General features: G+C 38.8%; 1 protein-coding gene across 2 annotated transcripts in view; it reads right to left on the reverse strand.

Moving 5' to 3' along the window:
- The window catches only part of wwp2 (WW domain containing E3 ubiquitin protein ligase 2), a 60322-nt gene extending 40567 nt beyond the window's left edge, over positions 1-19755 (reverse strand). For both annotated transcript variants that reach the window (XM_042495627.1, XM_042495626.1), the window contains exons 1-6: positions 19697-19755; positions 17720-17801; positions 12508-12664; positions 12072-12193; positions 9633-9770; positions 635-713 (exon numbers count right to left, since the gene is read on the reverse strand). In XM_042495627.1, coding sequence (XP_042351561.1) covers positions 635-713; positions 9633-9770; positions 12072-12193; positions 12508-12664; positions 17720-17789 — 566 coding nt within the window. In that variant the 5' untranslated portion in view covers positions 17790-17801; positions 19697-19755. The remainder of the gene's footprint in view (positions 1-634; positions 714-9632; positions 9771-12071; positions 12194-12507; positions 12665-17719; positions 17802-19696) is intronic.
- Positions 19756-20287: the final 532 nt, after the last annotated feature.

Genomic DNA, 20287 nt, shown 5'->3' on the forward strand with positions numbered 1-20287 from the left:
GTGGACACTGAGCTCCTCGTCATGGGAGAACGACAGAATTCACTTCTCCTCTACGTCTGTGCGTACACAACTGGATGGAGATGTTGACTGCTTCTCCATGACAGCGGCGGTTTGGGCTCTTGGCTGAACTGTGTTTAATGCCCCCCTACAATGTTTAGAGGGAAATACCATCCGACCCCATGCACCCCCACCGCAAAGCTTTGAAATAAATGCAGTCTGCTCCACTATTTATTATCCCACTACCATTCTAGCCAGTGAGAGCAGCGTCTGCGACCACATTCTGGGGGGAATAACATGCTGGCAATCTGCATAAGTGCTTCAGTCGACCATACTGGCACAGGCCTCCTTCACTCGAACCTTTTCTTTTCTTTCATTTATTTTGATTACAATTATGCCTCGAGTTTATGTTTTCCACATAAGCACTTTGCAAACAGTGTTTTAGAAAAAGGTTATGCAAGTTTATTATTGTGCTATTATTCTTATTATTATACCACAATATCTGCAGAGATCTGAAACCAGCAGGGTCATGTACACTGCCGAATATAGATGCCTTGAAAGCTAGTTTTCAGTGTTTGTGTGCGTGTGTGCGTGTGTGCGTGTGTGCGTGTGCGCGTGTGTGCGTGCGTGTCCGGACCTGCTTTGAGATCCAGCCGTACTGGGGGTCTCCTCACTCTGTGTCCTCCTCAGGTTGGGTCTGTCTGACTGTAGTATCTCTGCAAAGACACAAAACATCATCATTGTATGGACACAAACAACCAGCTAATATCCAGCTCTCAATCACAAAACATACAATTTATTATGTCAATCAGTGGAGAGACACGTATACAGTGTTTGCTGTTTCAAGATTGATGATACCAGGTAAATCTTTGCTTTCGTATTTATGTACCACGATATTTTCACTTAAATATAAATCAGGCTTTTAGGATCTAACCTATTACTCTTTACATACCCTCAGGGATCCCAATGTTTACAAATATACCAAAAATGTCATGTTAGATTTCAAAGCCTAAAGGAATGCACAACACATCTATATGGCCATAACATTATACACTAAAAAAAGCAGGATGACTTGGAGCAAGCTAATAATCAATATAAACATGCTACAAAACAAAAGAGAAAAATTATCTTAAAAAATATCTTAAAAGGGTGATTTGTTGATTCAACATTACACTCCTATTAAATAATGAGACTCACAATGGACTATTAAAAGAATACTTCACCCAAAACTGAACATTTATCTATAAGTCATGTCGTGTTACCTTGAATTTGTTAATAAAAATGTATTTTCTTGCAAACCACCAAGGAAAGAAGTGAACATATTGATTTATTGATTGGGGACCACTTTTAACAATCAGAAATATGTCAAATGAAAAAAAGGCATTTTTTTCTTTGAGAATCACCCAAAATCATACCATTTATGACACCCAGGAAATGTAAAAACAGATTATCATTCGATTTTCCAATTTCTAACCATCCTTGATATGTCATTATACAGGTTTGTGAAACAAAATTCCATGACTTTTCCAAAGCTTTGCCAGGCCTGGAAATTATTTGCAAATTTCATGACTTTGCCAGGTTTTTCATTATCGCAGGAGCTATGAAAATTGTCACAGAAAGGTTGATGTCTGGCTGCTACGCTGGCTGAAACTTTAAAAGGACTCAACACTACAGCTCACTCAGCAACAATTACTGTCACACTTTGAACATTACACTGGTCCTCTCCGCAGCTGTGTCGAAAATGAGACACTTCTCATAGCGAGGCTCAGGCCTCTTTGTGAAGAAATCCTGAATAATCAAATCCATATAGACCTGAAACATGTGGTATATGTACAGTTGGTGGTTTAATAGAGACCATTCATCCTTACATGGACTATGTAGTCTGTGCTGCTCAGTGTGTGTGTGTGTGTGTGTGTGTGTGTGTGTGTATGTGTGTGTGTGTGTGTGTGTGTGTGTGTGTATGTGTGTGTGTGTGTGTGTGTGTGTAGTGGCATGCGGTCTTCGTGGTGTGAGGGAATGTGTGACTATACGCTCAGTCCCGACTGTGACTGAAAACCACAGGCCTTTAACATGCTTTTCATTAACACTCACTTTCTCTTTTACACACACAAACACAGCACCTTCCAATGTGTAAGACGCTCACGCCGGAGGCATGACAGCCTCAAACAGTATCCAAATTTACACACATATATAACTTGCTATCTTAAGTAAAGCAAACAGGTCATCTCTCTCTCTCTCTCTTTGACTCTCTCTCTCCCTCACACACCCACATACACACACAGTGCCGTTTTATGGCTATGAAAGGGTTTCTTGTGAGCAGACCCGATGGACATACAGAAAAATAAACAGTGGTCTTGAGGAGAAACCATTGTGTCATAGCCTGCTCACTGAGTTCATCACCCCTCCCTCTTAATGGCACTGGTTTAATTACTGGTCTGGTGTGTGTTTGTGCACATGTTCATGAGTGAGTGTGTAAAATAGAATTTCCAGTTAGCGACCACCTTAAGACACAGAAACACCTCAACAAATAGACATGACTAAAGATAACAGTGAACACATTTTGGTTCAACAGCTGTTAAGGAAACTTTAGGTTACACGTGTAACCCCAGTTCTCACAGTGAGATATCTATAAATGAATGCTAAGAAAGAGAAATGTTATACTTTAATTTAGGACTGCACGTAATTAATTCCTTTCACGGTTGTTTGTGTGTTGATAAACTATTTTGATCAATCAATTAATCATCTAGTCATTAAGATGTTGAAAATTGTACAGCAGAGTCCAACATGAACTCTTTACATTATTTTCTTTGTCTGACTTACAGTGCAAAACCTGCAGGTATTTGACAATGATATAAAAGAAGAAAATCCTCACATTTGAGAAGCCAGAAGAGATCGTTTGACCTCTTTTGTTTTATTCAACTAATTGTTAGTTACTGCACCAACTGTATGCCTAAGACGGCTGTTAACACAGGTATGCTCATATATGACATCAACAGAACACTGGAAACGTGCCATTTTGGCAAAAAGATTTAGCCAAAGTCAAAGAAGTCATTTAACAGTGGTGTCATCTTAAATTCTCATCTCAGTTGAAAGCAGCATAAAATCCCACTTGTGTCAAATAAAAACCAAGCATGTCACTGTCATTATAAATGTAAATGAAACGTATGGACTATAGTCTGTCATGGGCAATGTGCAGCTCATCTAACATTGGTTCTTATTGTCTTTCTATCTGTTCCACCCTAAAAACAATTTACAAGAAGAACTAACTGGGAAGCTGTAAATTCTTCACTAATCTTCAGTCTATGCTTTGTTGAGACCAAATTGTATGGTGCAACAAATATATAGCATAACTCCCTTTCTATGCTCAAACTAAGATACATTAAAACTTAAAGAACTGGTGCAGAAGCCTGCAGATATGTTGGTGTGCACCTCCAGAGAGAATTTAGATGATCAACCAATCAGTGGTTTGGTGTCGGTTTTGACTTGAATTAGACGTGTTTTTACACCATGAGACAATAACCAGAACTACCGCCTCATGGTTGTATGCCTCCGTGAACCAGTCAAGTTGTAGTTAACGCCAACGTCTGTCCAGACTAATATGTAGCCATGACAGTAAACAATGCTTCAAATATGAATGTTGCTGGCAAGATGCTGGAAATTCTAAAACATGTACACTTCACATTTATTTTCAAACCAGCAGCACAAAGGATCTACACAGTCGGTACAGTTTCAAGATTAGTGTCACTAAACAGCATCTGACCAAATGTCTCCGCTTCTGTTGCTGACTACTGGTGTTGAATAATGGCCAGAAACATTATGACGTCACAGTTTTTACCTCTTTGATATAAAATTCTAGCACTTCATTAGTATATACTATTAGACATGTATGTGAAATTTTGACATAACTAACATTAATTCTTGAGTTATGGCCACAAACATGCTTTATGGGGTTAGAATGACCTTGAACTTTGACCACCAAAATCGTATCAGTTTATCCTTGAGTCCACGTGGATATATGTGCCTATTAATTAAGAAATTACCTCAAGGCGTTCCTGAGATATTGTTTTTACAAGAATGGGATGGATGGAGAGGCATAAAAACTGGTCAACCATCAGAGATTTTGTCCTACTGTTTTTATTGTGTTAGCTTTCCCTTTAATATCACTCACTGTATAAAGGCCAGTGTGGGCAAGTATCAGATTTGTGAGCAGGAGAGCTTTAGAGTCATAGTAGATTTTTCTATGATTCTTGCATCATGTGTTGAAATTACTTTCATTTTCCATGTTGGGAAAATCAGTTATTATGGTCTGATTACTTCATTCACAAAAAGTTTCTCTCAATTTTCTGGATATTTACTATACTGCAGTATATACATCTTATTGTGATATCAAATTGTCTTTACCATGATAGATAACTGTATCAATTTTGCCAATGTGTAGTCTACACCCTGGAAACTGCCAGTTTAACTTGAAGTTTAACAAGAAAATGAAAATTATGTTTTACATTTGTAATTGAGCAGTATCACTGTCCTTGGCAGTATATCTGTCTTCTACAGTTAGCAACTCACAATTCTTTGTCACATACAGTCACGTAATTTACAAAGTCTAGCATGATGATAAGGGTTAGACTGTCCACACAGACACACCAGTGAATGAGAGTGTGTGTGCTGAGGTGTACATTTGGCCTCTGTGGGATGGGAAGTTGTGTGTAAGCATCTAACATTTACAAAGTGTTCCAATATTCCCAGAGTTGAAATCTTTCTGCTCTGGCTTCTGTTTCTCCCCATCTTTCAATACAAGGGTTTGTTTATGAAGCCTGCTTGGAGTGCGCGTGTGTATGTGTGCGTGCACATGACAGAAAAGCTGCCAGGGGAAATGAGTAAAACTTCCAAACTAACAGAGGTGCGTTCAGAGCGAGAACACAGAGGTCCTTAACACCACCAGAAGGCAACACACTTCCACCTTTATGCACTTTATATATTCAGGCAGCCCACATATGCCTGCACACACACTGCAGAATGCAAAACACATGTACATACACAACTACAAACACACAACGAACACACAAGCTCGATAACACACGCCTGCATCTGCACTCATGAGGCCATAAAACACACACATACAAGGACAAGTGCCTCAACTTGGAACCCTGGTTGCAGAGGGCACACTTCAGCCCTCTGTTTGCCAACCTCTCCTCCCCCAAAAAATACACACATATATACACACACTCATGACCTCTGTCATCCCTGCCCCTGCAAGCCAGGAGAGGAAACCCCCCCGCTACCATGCACACTGCTCTGGGATCACAGGAGGCGATTGTACTACTGAGCTGCAAGCAATGAGGCTCAATTACGCAATTCTCAGAAACAAATTAGACAAAAGCACGCCTGATGTCTGTGATTATATGAGTGTGTGCACAGATTTTTAAGAGACCTCTAACAGGCCATGTAAAGAAAACAGACAGGGGGCTGTATTAAGTGTATCATGGATTACACAATTTTTTGCAAATACATTTCCATGACTTTGCCATGACTTAGAGGCAGATTTTAAAGACCATCCATTCTCTAAAAAAAAACATCGATACAGAGTATTGATTCTTTTTCATTACTATATAACAGCTTTTTAAAATATTAAATTCAGAACATGGGTAGAACTGAATATTTAAATACAACTTGGGAACTGAATGTTATTTATGATGGGCGGTGAAGGAGGAATGTCAAATAATTTGTTAACTGTTACTAGGCAGGGAGTTGTATTTTTAAAGAAAAAAAATGCTGGCAACTTTTTTTTTCTTTGTGAAACAAACTTCCATTACTTTTCCAAAGCTTTAAGGATTTATTTCGTTTTCCAAAACTTTTCCAGGATTGGAAATTGCTATTTGAAACTTCCATGACTTTTTCAGGTTTTTCATGACCATACAAACCCTGTTGTATGTTAACTTTTGAGCTGCAAACACATCTACTTGACAACATTTTGAGGACATCTCATTTTTTTTCTCATTACATTCACTCCCTCATGTCCAAACTCTTGGACTTACTTTTAAAGACATAGTTCCACAAAGAAATACACTTATTTGCTGTTTCTTTCCTGATAGTGAAATTATCCATCAAGTGATAATTGTCCCACAGTATTAGTAAGTAGCAATGGGCAAAAAATCCTGGTGTGTCTGTGGGAGGAACTGACCAATATGGTTTCGTCAAGCTCAGTTCCAATACTGATTATTACTAATCAAGGAGGCCAATAACTGAAATTTAAAACCAATATATATTTGCAGTAAAAATGAAAATCATAGTGTGAAAAAATAGAATAACACAAATTCCACAAGTCCAACACAAAGCTTAATACCTTTAAGCAAACATTAAACTAAACATTTATTTAGAAATCAATTAAAATATAATGATTCCAATCATCATAAAGGCAGGCCAATAATTGGTGGAACCCTTGCCTTTGTCTATGTCCTCCGCACTTATAAACATTGATTTTGCCAGAAGGCACGTCTATCAAAGCTCTGTCTTATCTTAACCTTAATCTAAACCCTAGCCTCCTGTGAGGACTTGCAAAACGTCCCCCCGTACAGGAATTTTACATCTCTTTACATCTTGCTATCCTTGTGGTACATCAGCATACGCATGCACGCACACACACACACACACACACACACACACACACACACACACGCACGCACACGCACACTCACACAATATACCTCCTCTTAACCTCTCCTCACATCTAAACAGTCACAAAGAGACACATTTATGCAGCCCATGCTGCAGCAAGCCTTGGCCCTTACTGCTGGCCCTGTGTTCATTCAGCAGAAAACACTGTGGGCTCTGTGTAGTGCTGTATGAAAAGCCTTGTGTGTGTGTGTGTGTGTGTGTGTGTGTGTGTGTGTGTGTGTGCCTGCACGTGCGTGTGTGTGTGTGTGTGTGTGTGTGTGTGTTACAAAGAGAGAAGATGGATGCATGGCCTTGGCTATGAGTTTAAGAGCAGCTTCATCAGAATCCACTTTATTGCCAAGTAGGTTTTCTCATACAAGGACCTACTTGGCAAAAAACTGGACTCTGATGAAGCTGCTCATAAACCAGACCAAAGTCAATGCATCCATTTCCTCTCTACGTAACACACACACACACACACACACAAACAGTAACACAGCTATGTAACTGTATTTGTTAAAACACACCTAGTTTTTGCTTCCAAACCATAAAGGAAAGTAAAATGTTAGCATAGTTCCTGGCAACGGAAAGTACTGTTGACTTAGAGTCAATAAGTCTGGAGGGTTTGAAATCCTTCCTCTAAGAACTAAAAAAATGATGTTATATTGGTTTGGGAACATGAACATATGCAGATGGTTATTCAGGGTCCTCTAATGTCAGTGTTACAGTTCAGTGAGTACAGGTTGGCGACGGCTGAGCAGTAGTGCAGCTGTACACGGTCAATATTTTGCGCTGGTTTTGAATGAATGTTTCACCTGTAAAATGATCATTTGTGTATCACTTACTCACTGCATGTTACCTTAAATTCATAAAGAAAACTCTGTATTTCTTGCTTGCCTCCACAGAGGATCTAAATAAGGTGAATATTCTTCATTGAGCTACAGTATATCAAAAGATCCTTTTACAAACTCTCACACAATTCCTGCAGTAATCCAAGTCTCATTTATATGGTTCAGTACTTCCCAAACACATTTTCACTAAAACTTTACAATTTGAAACACGTCAGTACAAACTGTCCGAAGCACGGCTGAGTTGTGGACCTGGGCATGTGTGTGCATTTTAATTCTGCTCAAGTGGAGCTAATATTAATACAGGTAGGCCTAAGTGTGTTATATTGTAATGTTTAACAAGAATGCATGTGTTTGAGAAGCACTGAGCTTACGACGGGATAAATGAGACTTGGATTATACTGCAAAAGTTGTGTGGGTTTGTAAAATGAGGTTTGGACTGCTAAATGTGGACCCTGAGTACTACAAATCATTAAGAATTTCCTCCCTTTTTGAATTCTCCCTTTACCATGGAGGCATGAAAGACACTTGAAGCAGCAGTTTGTAAAGTTAAATGACAAAAAATACTGGTAACAAATCAAAAAAATTCAGAAAAAGGTCAATATTCAATATTCAAAGCAGAAGAATAAAACATTAGAGTCCCACGGAGAAACCCTGAAGTGGGAGATTTTTAGAAATAACTTTGCTCTGCTAACGTAATTTAAGATTGAATACTGGAGAAAACTGGTTCTTCACATAGTTAAGATTAAAAGGTATCATAATCTCTGATAGTTCCCTGATGATCACTTGGTATTACAGCCTTTTTTCTGAGGCTGACACTGGTAAAAAAAAATATTAAAGTGATCACAATTAGATGTTAATATAAACATTTAACAATGAAAATGATTACCTCAGACTTATTTTTAGCATTTCTGTCTTGTATTTACTTATAAGCTAAAATGTGCCATGACACCAAGATATCTGTATCAGCTAGAAGTGACATACAACATCTCCATGTCGATGTAATGGTCAGACTCTCCTCTGTGACCCACTGAGTACAGCGGTCCCTAGAGATGAACCAAAGATGCACGTCACAATTGCAGTATTCTTTTTTTTTGACATATCCTACAGCCCTAGTTGAGGCCAGATCAGATTTAAAGAAAGAATATCAACCTCATGTATTCAGTAAATCTGTGTTAGTTCACTTCAATATAATTATGAATTCAACTTTAAGTGATCAAATAATAACAGTATTCTGTTATACAATTGTACAATTACACTCTGTGACCACCTCCACAATACAGAAGGCCTGATTTCACCGTAACAAAGACCAAAATGTATATTGGCAAAAACACCATTAATTCAAAACCATGTGGGTAAGAGCAGATTTGGAAAGTTTTCATTTACACAATGTAAAGCCTCTGACTTTTTCCAAGTGGGGAAAACACTCATTACCTGGGTGGAGACACACAAGCATCCAACTGTACGAACAAATTCATGTGTGCGTATGTTTTTTTGCGCAATATTAACATTTAAGAGAGACAGGAAGGGAAAGAATGAGAGAAGGAGAAACTGCTTAATATTGAGGTGTATTCTGTACTGACAAGCTGTCTGGATTTCTGTGGTAAAACAGTGTGTGTGCATGTTCCCTTTCATATATCTTCACTGACAAGTAACAACCTTATATTTCAAAATGCCAAGAAACCTTTTTTGGTGTCAGCTTGGTTGGAGTGTTTTGAAGCATTTTTTGTGGATTCAATCTACTTTGTCACAAGATTTCTAAACTTTCACATCATTTCTTCACATTTATTTTCTAAATAATATTTTGGTGGTGTTTTTGTCCTTTTCTTGTGTTTTTAGGTGGAAAATGAGGGTGTATTTTTGTTATCTTTTTTTTTTTGGCTTCATATTCTTTTACTAAACTCAACACAGTATCAACTCTTTAAAAGGAGTTCTCTATTTTCCATCAAGCATGAAAATCACACAACAGCAGTGATTTATGTGTGTGAACATGGCCACAGTGAGATTGCCGCAGTTGGTGCTTCTCTGTGCTTTTCTGTGTTATTACCTTCATTTCTGTGTGTGTGTGTGTGTGTGTGTGTGTGTGTGTGTGTGTGTGTGTGTGTGTGTGTGTGCGGTAAAGGCGGGACTCACTGTCTGCTGCCGTGCTGCCATTGGGCAATGTGCCCAGATCAACAACCATGCCGTCCAGACAGACGTTGAGCTCGCCTCCCGCTACAACCGAGCCTTTGTTCTCCGTCTGCAGCACCAGACTTAGCTGGACGTTCTCCACTAGAGGGGGAGGAAGAACGACAGAGAGAGAGGATGAGTGGTTGAGAAAGCAGAAGACACAGGTGGAGGGGAGAGGCAGAAGAAAGGTAGAGTTGAAGGGAGGGAGGGAGGGAGGGAGGGAGGAGAGATGGAAGCAAGGAAATCGGACATCCTCTGTGACCGGAGCAAAGACTCGCCACCAGAGCTGAGTAACATTTGATCTTTATGAACACTGCTGTGGCGCTTCTCTTCAGTGTGCTTTCAGAGGCACACGTGCCACTTCAGTGTCAAGAAGTTAAAACTGTTGCATCCACTACTGACTAAACAGACTACGGTTGCATGCACACCAATATTCCCCTATTATTCCAAATATAACAATTTTCTGAATTTGAGGAGGGTCATGTAAACATGCATACTCTTTTTGGATATTCCAAATTAGGCCTTTTTTTCTGAATTGGGCATTTTTAGATTAAGACAGTATTTCAGTATTATTCAGGTTTAGGAGTATTATTTGGGTATGTATACAGACTATTGGGTTTTTTTTGACCGCAGTTCTCATCTGTTTACACTCGGCTCTGTGCGTCATCACTGATCCATCGTACACAACCCAATTCCCCAACAGTTTGCGGGGCTCATGTAGAAATGATTGCAGATAAGCCCACATTTTTGATCGGAAGGATAAACACATCTGCTTTTAAACATTATGAAATACTTGGATATTAGCAGGTTTTTGGACATGCGCAAATATCCCAGTGCCGACCTTTTCAAGAGGGTGGCTGAGGGGCTAAAAGAGGGAGGCTGAGCTCAAATAGTCCAACAAGTCCGCCACTGATGGGAAACTTTGAAAAAACCCTATTTTGATGCAAAGAAGCAAAATGACAAGCAGCTCCAGCTTTTCTACTTTTCCATATTTTAACACGATAAATGGCACGTTAGGGCATGTTATAGCAGTATGCACAGCAGCAAGTAAATGGGAATATTAGTGGAATTTTTTTTTCATTAGCCATGTGAACAGTTTAGTAGGAATATTGTCTTTTTCAGAATAAAGGCAAACACTGGACTATTTTGTGCATGTAAATGTGCTCATTGTTTCATAAAAACTAGTCAAGAAAGTTGCTGAAAGATGGCACAGATTGCTTGTTTACATTTCACTTATTCTATGACAGGATGTTGCCAGATTTGAATATTATAACTGTATTTTATTCAGGTAAAATGTAGTTTTAGTGTAAATATTAAAACTCTCATGTTATAAGTGTTTGAAATTTTGAATACCCTGTAATGCACATCTTTTAAGGTTGGTGGTATGTGATGGGAAATTCAGTCATGGCAGGTTTAAGCAATGGACCACAGGGGGGATACACACCATATTGCTCAGTCTCCTCCAACACAGAATGAGACAGCTTTCAGGAAGTTGCTGCTGGCAGTTCATTAGAAAAGCACAATTGTTTGCATATCTCCAAGTTAGTCATCATTTTGAAAAAACATTAGATTTTCAGGGGAAACCTGAATTTGTCAGCTAAGTGAGGCTCGGGATAATGGAGGGGATTTTGTTGAGGAATAGTATGAGGTGTTTGATTCTTCCAAAGATAAAGATTTATATATCCAATGTGTAGAATTAGGGGGGTTATATTGACAGAAATGGAATATAATATGATGAGTATGTTTTCATTAGTGTATCATCACCTGAAAATAATAATACCTTAAACAAAGCTAACCTAAAAAGCCTCATCAAACTCAAAGGCGTCTCCCAATTTGGTCAAGAAATTATGGCTTCTATTGTCTCAATTTGGAATCCAGCATATTCTTTGCTAAAGCGTTACAGGCCAGTCAGTTGTTTTGTTGGGCACTAAAGTGATCCTCATCAACCAATAAAGTCAGGAGTTAGTACATTACATGACCGCTGTGATATTAACATGCCATTAACCTTCAGATGGTCATCATTTCCTGTAAATACATGAAAATGATGCTGTTCTGTGTAAATAAAGGGAGCCAGGTAAAAACGTCCCCGCTGTTGTTTTGTGTGAGTCTTCCACATGTTCAAGGGAAAACCTCACAACTTGTAAAGTAAACTTAAGTATTTGTCTGTATTTTGTGGACACCTACTTTGTCATAAACTGAGCAATATTTGGAAAGGAGGGTGTTTAGTGTGGCCTTCAGGGCGTCAGAATAAAAGTCTTTATAAGACACAAGGGGGACACTTTTCTTCTTCAATTTTTTTTTTACTTTTCCTCTGTCATTTAATTCTCTCTTCTTATTTTGTGAATGAAAAATATATTTCCTAAATATATACTGTGATTTCTATGTGTGTGTGTGTGTCCTTACTCTTGCCATCGTGTGTGCGCAGTGTATCCAGCAGGTCTATGGTGGCGCTGCCCAGTAGCTCCTTCCTCAGGGTGTGACAGCTCCATAGCTTCAGATCCAGACGACTCTGAGGTGTCACATTACTGCGAAAAAACAAGGCGACATGAGCACATTATCAACTGAGGCCACACAAACACAAATCATCAAAAATACAACAACTGAATATCAGTAGATCAATCAAATCATTTTCACTTCAATAAATGTATGAAATAATCTGAGTTTCACTTTTAATAAACTAATTTTTTTACAGAGGAGCCAGCTGAACTTCTGAGCATAACATTAGAGCGGAGTGAATGCAGTGGATTTTTTAATGTTCAGTATAATTGCCCAAACACGTTTAAAGACAATAACATACAGGACTGTAAAAAAGTCAGTGCTTGTGTGTTTGTGAACTCACAGGGTGAGGTCTTCATTCCACTGAAGCTCGAGGTGTCCACTGCGTTTGCCTGTTTTTTTGGTTTCACTGGTCAAGCCGTCTGCAGTCACCTCAACAAAGGAGCTGAGTCGAGAGTGACGGTTTGGCAGCTTGGGCGACTGGGGCTTTGCTGAAACCACTGAGCACACGCACGCACGCACGCACACACACACACGCACAGACACAGGTCATGGACTAAAGTTGTAAAAGAAATACATCAGCATTCCACAGTCCAACCACAATAAGGAAATGCATTTTTATTTCGCGTGAGTGTTACTGGTCAAAGGTTTAACTTTTACATCGACAACACCTACTCCACAGTTTCATCTAAATAAAATCCTGCCAACCAGTGAGATAAGGCCCCCAAAATTAGGTCATCAACAAACAGAAAGTCTTTAATTTAAGTATCTAACAGAGGAAACATAAACCAGTTCATCAAACACACAGTGGTAAGCATCTTTACATGTACAAACAAAGACCACCATAGTACTCCACTGCTTAAAGTACTTAATTAGCGCACAGTAAAATACAGATTTATTTCTTCATACGGGTTGTCTTTGAAGCACTTCTGACCTGCTCAACTACTGCAGACTCTCTATCCTGTTGTTGGGCAGTAGTCATAAATACTTAACCTGTAACTTCACCTAAAATAAGATCTAGATCTGATGAAGGTACTTGAGCCTGATGACCAGAGATCTGTCACAACTGAATCTTTATTCAAACGCAAACTGAAAATGTTCCCTTTTTTCAGTCATGAAATGAGTTACTATGTTTGTGTGTCTGACTGTCTGAGCATGTCTGCATGTGTGGGCTTCAGGTCTGTGGGGTGAATGTGGGCTCCTTATTATATTTGGTTAAGTGTATACATTTTTAATGTAAAGCACACTAAGTTTACCTTTCATGACGTGCAATATAAATAAAATTCGATCGCCTGTCTAAACTTTGTGGTTTTGCCAGATTGTCGTTAATGTAACAGTCTTGGACTAATACACGAACCTGGTTTTATACCTGTTTTTTGGAGGACGTAATCTGTTTCCCCATTTTTACAGAAGCTTTGATGGTTTTATAGACAGTAATGAACTTTGTATCCCCCACTATACCATGTCAAAACAATCTTAGGAACAGGCCGTTATAGCAGAGACAAAAATCTATAAAATCTACAATGGAGGAAAATACTGTGTTGCTATTTTGTTATTGTGTCAGGAGCTACGTGACAGATTATAAATTGTTATCATAGCGTCATTTCCAGGGTTCGAGGGTTGAAAATTGAATTTATTATTTTTCTCTATCAACTGTAAACATCAGAGCCTAATGTTAATGTTTAGATAACTATCCATCAGATCGTTTACTACTTCTTCTACTGGGTTTGTACTTCACATGTTACTGATTGTTTTTTTAATCAGACACACCAGAGAGGAAGCGACCCACAGGAATCTGTTCTCAGCAAGAAATAAAGATTCTGTTTTTTGGTTCTGTGACCTTCACTGTAAGTTCACAGTTTCTGCAGTTTGTATTGATGCTGACACATTTTATATAATACTTTCACCTTCCGATATGACAAAACTGCAACTTTAAAATGCCACAAATTAAATAAAACAAAGAGACAGCTTTTTTTTTTTACATAAAACTGTAAGCATTTTTTTTCTGGGATGATCCTGGAACCGTTTTACTACCATTCACAATGAACTTTTTTTCCAGCTGTGTGTTTTTCTCCATTATGCACTGAGTGAAAAAAACAGTTTTTAAAACAGTTTTTTTATGCACACTGACTGTTTTGGATACAATTCATTTTGTCACTCAACACAAGTAAACACAACATACTCAAAACCTGCTTATAATTAGTCGTCTATGTTGTACGGCTTTCGGGCACAACTTGTGTGTTGGTGGTAGGCAAAGCAAACAGACAAATATAACCATCACCCTCTAGTGGAAGGAAGAAAAACATCTGCACTCCCACTTTCAATCATTTTCATGAGACTGGGGTCTAGAAAAATAACTGAATGGTCATGATGAGACCAACTAAAAAACCATTGTGTGGATACTGGAGGGAAGTGTGCACACCGCAGGCCTGCTGGAACATTTCATGACTTTTCAAGGATTTTCAATACCTACATCAGAGTGGGTCTGCAGCATTAAAACACTACTGCTTTCTCTTTTTTAAATGTTGTTATATATTTTTATACCTATGAAATTAAAGAATGAAATGAGTTGTACAGTATTGTGTTAAATTAAATATTCACTGGCTTCTTAAAGACCAACTCTCCTTTGCGGACTACATCTCTCTAAATTTTGTGATATTTCACTCAATCTGCAACTCTGATAAAAACCTACAGCTGGGCTTAGACAGGCTTAGTGGCTCTTGTATGTCTGCTAAGAATCTTGTTACAGCATGCGTCAGTCATGTGAGAGCCGATTTGTTCGTCCCGAATCACTTCTGGATTGCAATCTAAAGAACACACAGGCCTGGCAGTGCTTCTCGGGACGAGTGGTTGGATGAATAAATGATGACAGAGAGAAAGGCCTCTGTACTCCCTCTTATCACAGGCGAGACATTAGCAGATCTCTGAAGAGGAGAGGGAGGGGACACACAGAGGTGGAAGAGGGCCAGAAATGGAGAAGTCTAAAGTAGGTCTCACCAGAGCGAGAGGAGGTGGGAGGGGTGGAAAAAAGGTAAACAGCGGTTGATAGCAGATCAATAGTGAGATAAATGAGGAGATGAGTCAGAGCTCAAACAATCAACTGTGAAAGACACTGAGGGATTCTGACTAAACTGTGACTGAGTGATATAAGACCGATGGATTAGAAAAGAGAAAAAGGGAAGACCTTGGTCTCTTTTTTTGGGGGTTGTGTTTATACAAAAACAAGGCTTTGAGAGGACGCAGAAGCTATCAATGTAACTCTAGCACTCCACGCTAAGACTTGAGTGACTGAAATGATATCACAGCATCAATGGAAAATTTGGTTTATTACAATGGTTATATTGATTTGGACATCATTTTTACATATTGACAACATCGTAACTAACTTGAGACGCTAATGTGTATGTGGGGTACCTACTGCATACATGGTGGTATGTCGTATTATACAAACGTTATGGGGTTGACTGTAAAGTGTAATGTGAGGGAATTTCTGCCAATAGTTTTCTCAAGAGAAGCTATATAAATATCAAAAGTGACAATGACTATATACACTGTAAAAGGGCTCGCGTGAAGTCATGACCCTGTAGGAAATGGTCCCCTGAGCTTTTCTGTAACTTTTAGCTATTCCTTTAGCAGTCAGGCCCACAAATTTACTCTTTTGGTTCAGTCTTACCGCTCTTGTCAGCAGTGCGTGATGGCAGCATCGCCGAGCTGCAGCGTGTTTCATGCTTGTGGTGTTCAAACATACAGCACTGTTGTAACGTCACTGCCTGCTGCTATGAGTACTATATTTCCATATTTAAAAGCACAAAATCCACGCTGTCAGGGTGCTTTTATTTTGACAGGGAAGTTGGAGTAAAACAGACGTCTTTGTATTTTTCTCATCTACGTGACAGGGGGAGACTTTTAAACTGCAGTAAAGAGTGGCATAGAGTCAATATAATCATCAAAACACCATTTTCTCTGTCTATTTCTGCTGACATGCGTGCCGCACGCGTGCCGCATGCTCAAAAATTGGTGAGCCAAAGTTGCTCTGGATGCGCTGCTCAGAAGGGCAGTGTAAATGCTCTTACTTGATAACATAGGTGCCAAAATAAAAAACAATGCGTTCGGGGCTGCTCAAGCGCTCCTGACGCACCGTGTCAAATGGGCCTCACTGGAAGTTTCCTGACAACTGTGTTGCTCCTGTTAATGCAGGTTTAAATACAACACATTTATTACCTTAAATACATTACAAATTTGCACTTAAGCTAAGTCCATGGTCATGAAGTTCCTCTAAAAGTTATGAAATTAGAAAAATGGGCCTGGAAGTGGTTTGTAATTAACATAATGTTTTGGAAAGGTTTTTGAATATACTGTATATTAATAATTAAAAATCCATTGCTGTGCTGTGTCACCGAACATCACTATTATCAAACAATATATATAGACCAGAAAAAGAAAGCCACACCCGCTTTTGGGGGAAAGAAACACTTTGTCTGTCACATTCATTTGGTGCCCTTGTATTATTTTTACCATTGACTAAAAAGGTTTGAAAATAACATTTATGTTAAAAAGAAAAACTACATTTTGTGTGAAGGCAAACACACAGTGACAAAATGCATGCATAATACTATTCTCAGCCTACACAATGTGTACAAAGGTGTTAGCATGGAGCACAAGAGACAACAACCACCAGATCAGCACGGATAATTTCCATGACCACTTTATATTCGTATCCAATACATTCACGGAGTGGGTGAAAACGGAATAAATTTGCATTTTTCTTCTCATACTGTAAATGACTACAATTTTTTTAAGATGCTGTGAGAAAAGAAAACCACACTGAATCTGATATTTTCAGTTCTTGTCAAAAAAAAAAAAAAAAGATCTGAGCAGTTAATCAAAGTCGATCGTCGAGGCTTACGGTCGAATTGAATAACTGTCGGCCAAAAGTTTACTATACTGTTTTAAACACTGAAGGGTGTTGTTTTTTTTTTAATATCTCGGCAAAGCGGTCCAAAATACAGCATACACAAATAAAATTTATCTGACACCATCTGTTTTGTCCTAACAGGTTTCCCATTTTATGCTGTGAAACTGCTGCACATCCTGTCTGAACAATATCTGAACAGCACGTTAGCTGTGTGAACAATGAGAGAGAGAGGTTATGGCCTTCTGACCACCAGTAATGAGTGCAAAACTGGCATGTCTACAGTGTGTCAGGTTGACTCATTATTTTCAAAGAGGAAGAAGCTAAAATTGTGAAAGGGTTTTACAAGTTGGTGCACCTAACAGAGGGGATAATCTTGTGTTATGACGGACAAACAGGACAGGTGACATAATGTGCAGAGCCCCCAGGGCTGTAAACAAAAATGGAAAAGACACACCTAACTGTTTCTACTCAGTTGGAGAGAATTTCCGAGATAAAACACACACACATTTTGGGTGCAACACTGCATTATGGGGAATTCTCATGTTTCATTCTCAATTTAGAGAGAAATTTAAAAAAAAGCCATAATTTGTATCGTTGTGTCCCAGTTAGTCAATGAGAAAACAAAAAAACAGATAATTACCTTTTAAGATCAACTGAGACTTTTCAGTGGTCTGGGCACCGCCAGGTCTGCTCACGCTGGCAGCTGCCATGACCTCACAGCTCTGAAATATAACCACACACAGACACAATATATTACAACATATTGTCACTTCATCGCCAGATTAGAGCAACCCTTAAAAACAACATATATTGAAGGTATATTTAGCAGTGTGGCTTGCCTTGAACCAGCCCCTAGTTAGACTGATATAGGCTTAATCTGTCAGGGTAGTTCCTATGATACACTGAGCTCCTCTTTCCTTCTCGCTCTCTCTTCATTTGCAAACATTCATGTCCCTTTACTGCATATCACTAACTCGTCTTTTTTTTTCCGAAGCCTTTGTGCTCCCTTATCTCGTAGATTTCTCTGATCGCGGCTGCATCGGAACGTCAATCAATGGTCCTGCCCAATACCTACTGCTGCTATTATTTATAATCAAACTTCCAATATTATTATACATAACATATATACACATATGATTATTATTGTCACATACTATGACATATGCATGTAAACTACATTTATTAATATTCATAAATCTATTACTATTGTTATATATTATGCTATTCTTATTGTTGTTACTGTGCATTTCTCTCTGTCTCTCCCTTTCCTATGTATCATTTTGTCTTATCATTTTCTCTTATATTACTGTAATTTTATTGTTCTGTAAACACAAAATCTATTGCATGTGTGGAAGAGGGATCCCTTCTCAGTTGCTCTTCCTGAGGTTTATTACATTTTTTCCCTGTTGAAGGCTTTTTCTGAGATTTTGTCCTTCGTTGCTGAATGCTGTAAAACCCTCTGAGGCAAATTGTGATTTGTGATAATGGGCTTTACACATAAAACTGACTTGACTTAAAAGGTAGACATGTATTTCTCCCTTCAGAGAGCCAGAATTTCATCAGACCCCATCAACATCACCTTGAGCAAAGTCAGAGATGTAGCCTGCTGGACTGAATGCAAAGGGGACTGCATATGCAAAGGCAATACGCAGCAAAACTCTGCATCCCTAGTCTGAGGCTACTGTTAATATTAATCTTTTTTTTGTACATTACGAAAAGACCCTAATCCTAAAACTGGTTTGCGGACGAGATCTCATCCTGTTATCGTTAGTTGCTGCCCCACCAAGGTGACTGCATTTCAGGCTGAGACCAGACAAAACCCAGTGATGCATGATCAGATCTGACTTGGCCATGATCAAACTGAACTGTTACGTGCTATATTAATCAAATGACCACCTGAGGTTTGTCTTCGGGCTGCAGACAATCAGATCGGAGAAACCAAAACAAAAGCGAACAGCATCTTCCGTCAACCTTGTGAGACAAACTGACCGGCTACGCAGCGTTAGCTCAATCCGCTACTCACTGGATGCTGGCTAAAGCCCACACACACACTAATACAGATTTAACTATCCTTGCCAAACAGATTTCATTGTCCCCCTATTTAAATACCCCTGCCTGCTGCGCAGAAAACACAAACACGGAGGATGATCAAGGCATTTCTATGCATCACTGTCAAGCAAGGCTAAGAAAATGTTGACTTCCGGTTTTATTTTCCAACTATCAGCTGGCAAATGTTATAATGTTGAGATGAGTTACAACTAACACAATATACACAAAGAAATAACAAATTGTGTTCTGAGGCGATTTTTTTGCTGAAAGAAATTGCCTTACGTAGCGCTCTACAATGTTGTACAGCACTTTGGTCGCGTTTATTTTGAAAGGGAAGTCGCGACACCTCCGGTCCGACGCGGCTGATTGCGGCTAACTTCACCTAGAAGAAGCTAACTGTTAGCGAGCAGCTTCGTAGGGGGATTTTACAAAAGGACATGCCGATAAAACCTGTTCTAATCACCTGACAACAAGCAAAACAGCATTTGTAGTTACGTGGGTCATGTTAGAACACGCTACATCCACTGAAACACTGACGAATAGGGCTATAATGTAATCTTTCCCGTACCTTTTTTAGCTGTGCTCCGCTACTGTCGCTAGTGAACTTTCATTTCCGCCTCAGTGACAAAACCACGTGACCCCGGGAAAGGCTTTCATTGCACAAAGGATTGTGGGTCATAAATAATGGCAAACACCATCACTTATTAACATTTTATTTATTTTAAATCACGGTCATAATCATGTAGATAGAATAGAATACACAGGAAAATTATGATGAAAATTATGTACAGCATAATAACCAAATATTAAAAACACAGAATAGATATTATAATAAATTAACATTGTCTCACTACAGTCTTAAAACAAGAAAATCATATTAGATACCACTGATATCAAGACAGCAATGCAAATCTATACAAGTGAATGAAAATATTATTCTTAATTCAAACATAGAAATATATGGGAAAAACGTAGCAGGATCATTTAGAGACACAGAGGGCAAACTTACACACTACAATATGACATGGGCTACAAGCATAATTTAAACACACACACACACACACACATATATATACATATATATATTTCTGGCTACAATTGGCAATAAGCAGGTGGCAGCCTACTTGTTTCATCATTAAATTTAATGTAGAATTTCAAT

The sequence above is a fragment of the Plectropomus leopardus genome, chromosome 11 (assembly GCF_008729295.1).
Source record: "Plectropomus leopardus isolate mb chromosome 11, YSFRI_Pleo_2.0, whole genome shotgun sequence".
In the NCBI taxonomy this organism is placed as follows: domain Eukaryota; kingdom Metazoa; phylum Chordata; class Actinopteri; order Perciformes; family Serranidae; genus Plectropomus; species Plectropomus leopardus.